Source organism: Phytophthora infestans, genomic scaffold, assembly GCF_000142945.1.
Source record: "Phytophthora infestans T30-4 supercont1.5 genomic scaffold, whole genome shotgun sequence".
NCBI lineage: Eukaryota > Oomycota > Peronosporomycetes > Peronosporales > Peronosporaceae > Phytophthora > Phytophthora infestans.
This window is the reverse complement of record NW_003303754.1, coordinates 1,759,470-1,764,102: the sequence shown is the minus strand read 5'-3', so window position 1 is coordinate 1,764,102 and position 4,633 is coordinate 1,759,470. Positions and strand designations below refer to the sequence as shown.

Sequence of the window (4,633 nt, the reverse complement as noted above, 5' to 3'; positions counted from 1 at the left end):
GTTGCGCTCTACAACTGCACACGACAAAAAGATTCTGTAGGTTTAAATCTTTACAGACATTGTGGTTATCATTCACAAAAACTTGAAATACAGGTCAACTAGATGTATTTAATGTGATCTTTCCATTTCATTCGGCTCCATGTGGTCTGTATCGACAATATTATGCGCTGGATCAGGCGTGTCAACCTCTATTGGTCCTCGAAAAGGAGGGCACAAACTATATGGCGGTAGACCAAGGGCATCGCGGAGGTCCGCTATGTTGACTTTTAGTGGAACTGGAACGCCGTGGATTTGAACGCGAATGATGCGATAAGATGCATCGTGCTGTAGCTGTGTCGATGCGATCTCTTCATTCATTGATCGTTCTTGCTCATCAATATGTAGAAGCTGTCGGAACGTCGAATTCTGGGGAATTTCAATATCACTGCCCTCGGGAAGTCTAGCCTGCGCAACGGCCATATAGTTTTGTGTAGCAGGTCCACCAGTAATACCAGACTCCTGTAAGAAAGCGGCAACACGGGGAATCTGCTCTTGAATACGCGACGCGGTAGCTCGACGGAGCGAAGTGCTTGACGTTCGCGACTCTTTGGGGATGTATACGAAGAGCTCAAGTACAAACCCGGCTTGACCACTTTTTCGACGCCGAGCTGTGTGCCACACACCTTCTAACTGCGCTTTGAACGCGCTACTTTCAACAAGTGGGACGTAGTCTTTTTGCTTGGCGTGATTTGATGGCTTCAGGAAGACTGCGAAACCAGGCTGCCATTGCCCAGGAACCATCTCTTCCAGCTTCTTCTCAATTATCTTGCGGAGCGCTGCCGGTCCGTCGGCTATTGTCAGTACAAACTCCTTGGGAGAAACTTTTTCATGAGCTATGGTGTATGGCTCGCCATTCTTTGCTGTAACCCGACAAGGCAACAAGCTTGGCAACGGGAGCTGCGGGACAGATGAGCTTGCCTTTGTAGAATAGAAACTAAGTTAAACCAATGCTTATGAATACCAAAACCAATAATAGAAGCTTTTACGATGACTTACGTTTGACGAGGCTTCGTGGCATTAGTGTTCAACCCTATCGCCACGTTGAATTACGTCCTCGAACCTTGTTCTAGTCATCGGTCGACTGGCTTCAGCATCTTATCCCGCTCCTCGTTCGTCTCCAGCGTTGCCATAACCCGGCCCCGCCCATGGTAGCACCCACCTTCTTCTGAACCTCCTTGGCCACCTGACCATCCGTCCTTTAGCTGCTCAAACGGCTCCTAGATCACCTGTGTGGCCATGACCACAGCACCACGTTCAGGTGCTTCAGCGGCGCCTTGGCCACTAGCTCTACTCTTCACGCAATCTCCAATTCTTTGTTGCACGTTGAGCCGCTCCTTATTCATCTCCGGCGTGGTCATGTCCGCGCCCACCTCTTTTGGCAACTCTGTGGCCACCAGCGCGGCCTTTCCGCAGCTACTGGAGCGGCTCCTTGGTCACCAGCTCTCCTTCTTCAGCTTGAGCAGCTCTAGGTTTACAGCAGACACGACTTTGGCCTGCAATCGCCGCCTTCCACAGGATGAGAAGCTTCCCATAGCACGTTCGTGGTCACGCACACCTCCTTCTGCACTCGACAAGCTTCAGATTCTCCACAGGCGCGACCTTCTACAGCTCGAACAGCTTCTTGTTTATCACAAACGCGGCCGGCGCCACTCCCAACTTCTTCTCCAGCTTGAGCGGCTTCTGGCTCACCGCATGCGCGACCTTGACCACGCGCACCTTCTTTTGTAGCTTGAGCGGCCTTCGCGTGGGGTCCAGACTCGGAACTGACGATTTACACTAATCAGCAAAGATTTAAATGGCGAACAAAGTGATTTTACAAATCAAAAACCGGAGTACCTCAAGTCCGAATTTGAGTAAAATCGGACGGCAAATTACATGAAAAGCACAATATATACAGGTGTACTAGTAGGTATTTGAGAAATGGGTATTTGTTACCTGTATTTGATGATCAGTCTTCATTTTTTGTTGTCACATTTTACTTACACCTATGGAACGGTTGCCACGTATCACACGAATCTACGTCGTTTTTGAACACCGCCCTGGTTACATGTAGCCCCACTTTACATGGAAGTGTCCTAAGGGCAGACGTCATCATGGGAACTCTATGGCGTGAGGCCACTATCGCATTTGGCGACATTTCACGAGATTTGTAGCAAAATCCCTCGTTTCCCTCCGCGGAGGGAGCTGCTACCGTGCAAGTTGCAGTGCAAGTTACGACCGTGTTTTGGGGGCACGGGTTGCAGTGCAACCGGTGCCCCCAAAACTCGGTCTACAAACCACCATACTGTATTGTATTGTACATGTACCTGTGGCGCGATCTATGAGCGATTGACGATGGACGATGCCTATTCACAGTAGAGTCGTACACGACAGCAGATTCATCTAGCCATGGCTATCCTCAGGTTATCAAAATGAAATCGTGAGTCTGTACTACTGACTATAATCACCGTGATCGAATACTGTACAAGTACATCATTGCTGTGTTCCTCGACAAAATCTGAGCGAGTTCACCCTGTTGTGCTATGATTGCCTCTAAACAAATTATTTGTATTGGGAGGTGATTGGATGATACCTGTACAACCATAGGGTATTGCAGGCTGCTGTCAATTTGAACTCCGACTTTTCTCGCTATGACTTGATGTAATTAAACATGTGTTCCCTACGAGAACAAAGTTGTCCTCTACCACAATGGCCTCCCGTCGTCGGTGAATTCACCTACCATGATTTATTTTTTTACCTTGGTCCGGTATGTGCGATCAATGGTATAAGGTGCTACGGATAAACAAACAATAAACGGTACAAGCGGTGCGGGCAAATCGCCAATTGCGATTGCATCAGACGAGAGTGGTTCGCATAGACATGTGAATCGATCCAGTCGCTCATTGGAAACCAGTGATCGGGCTGGCACACAGCTTTTCATTATTATATGTTAAACCAATGGGGGCCCACTAAGAACGACAGCCCCGCCATTGGTGAGCTGTCGCACTCAGTTCCCAACTTACGCACAAGCCCGCAGGTCGTTCCACTCGCCAAACCCAAGTCCGAGAATGCGTCTCACTTATTTTCTGTTGTTTATTGCGTCGACTGCTTTCCTTGCTTCTGGCAGCATGGTGTCCATTAACAACGACGCTGAAACGAGGTCGCTGCGATCTTCCAGGACGGTTGTCAACGGCGACGCGGCAGAAGAAGAACGTGGACTCGGTTTTGACTCAAGCGAGATAAAGGCTTTGAAGAAATTATCGAACAGTCAATTTCACAGGATGGCAACTGACCCGGAACACTTGAGATCGATTTTCACTTCCTGGAGCCAAGCGATGAAGCCTCTAGAAGACGCCGCAGACTACATGAGAAGTCAAGGTGTTAGTGAATCGGCAATCAAGCACTTTATCGCTGCGTACTTTAATCACTAGCTTTAAGCTTCGGTCACCCCTTGGGTTTCAATAATTGACAAAAAGAAGGAATTTAATGTGGTCGCCAGTCACTTAGGATGATTCGTTTGCTGGAAAATAGTATGTGCGTAACATTCGTTTATCGTATCTCTGGCAGACATTAGAAAAGTAAGCGGTGGAGTTGAGGAGATATTCTATTTCATGTGTAGTACTGTGCTACAAAATGACTGGACGCCGCCCAACCTGCCATAAAACAAGGCCTTTGATAGACGATACACCTGGCATACCCCGCTGCCCGTCTAACTCATATATTCCTTATTTTAGCACAACTTTTAGCCAAAATTACGCTAGCAGTAACTAGTAGCACTACGAAATTAGTAAAAAAAAAACCTTGCTGCGATGAGATTTGTCGACGAACTCTTATTGCCATCTACTGGACATTTAGATCTCTGACTTGCATCACTTCGGCGACGTTACCCTAATCCGCCAAGTACCACCATTTTTCACGACGTGTCCTCTCCGAGGACACGTCGTGAAAAATGTATCCTTCATATATTACGCGTGACAGGAATACCCGCCCAGTTAATTGATTGGTTGAAAGTGGCAGTTTCAGCTCAAAGTCTGAACACAAAGTACAAAAACGATTCCAAAATGTACAAAACCGATACAGGAATCAACACATCCTGGGTTGATTGTACAGCAACGCTAAAATACGGCATACGGATTGGCTGAAACTGTTTTATTAGATTGAGGTTGTACTGGGATAGCCTGGAATCCCAAAAAAAATGTTAATTTTGCTGAAGCTGGTAGGGCGGTTGGGCTAGGGTGTAAGAGTAGGGGAGTGCAGCCTCTGAGTACAGACAACGACGGTGAAATCCGCCATACCTTTCAAACACGCCCGAGTCCGTACATGGTTTTCCCACTCCGGATTTGTGCACACCTTAAAAAACGGCTTTGGCTGGCCGTCGTGATAGGAGCAAGCTCGCTTCGTGTTTAAACTTCAGAGATGGCCGTAAACTAGATCCTTAAAAGTTGTACGAATTATAATATATTGAAGGTCCCGTAAGATAGGATGAGGTTGTAGGAATTCATTGGATGTTTTCATGAAATTGGAGCCACTGACGATCTTTGAGGACAATGCTGTCACGGATTTTTTTACAGAGCTGGCGTACAGCTTTTTTATGTCGGAGGCCCAGCGTTCGTGG

The 4,633-nt window shown here is 47.4% G+C and overlaps 2 protein-coding genes across 2 annotated transcripts; both read left to right on the top strand.

Moving 5' to 3' along the window:
• Positions 1-1,275: 1,275 nt before the first annotated feature.
• Positions 1,276-1,767, top strand: PITG_22731 (uncharacterized protein; the record flags this gene model as incomplete). Its single annotated transcript, XM_002905816.1, has 1 exon — positions 1,276-1,767. One exon carries the CDS (start codon positions 1,276-1,278, stop codon positions 1,765-1,767), a length of 492 nt encoding a protein of 163 aa, XP_002905862.1.
• Positions 1,768-3,086: 1,319 nt separating this feature from the next.
• On the top strand, positions 3,087-3,449 carry PITG_04169 (secreted RxLR effector peptide protein, putative; the record flags this gene model as incomplete). Its single annotated transcript, XM_002905815.1, has 1 exon — positions 3,087-3,449. The coding sequence occupies one exon, from the start codon at positions 3,087-3,089 to the stop codon at positions 3,447-3,449; it is 363 nt and encodes a 120-aa protein (XP_002905861.1).
• Positions 3,450-4,633: the final 1,184 nt, after the last annotated feature.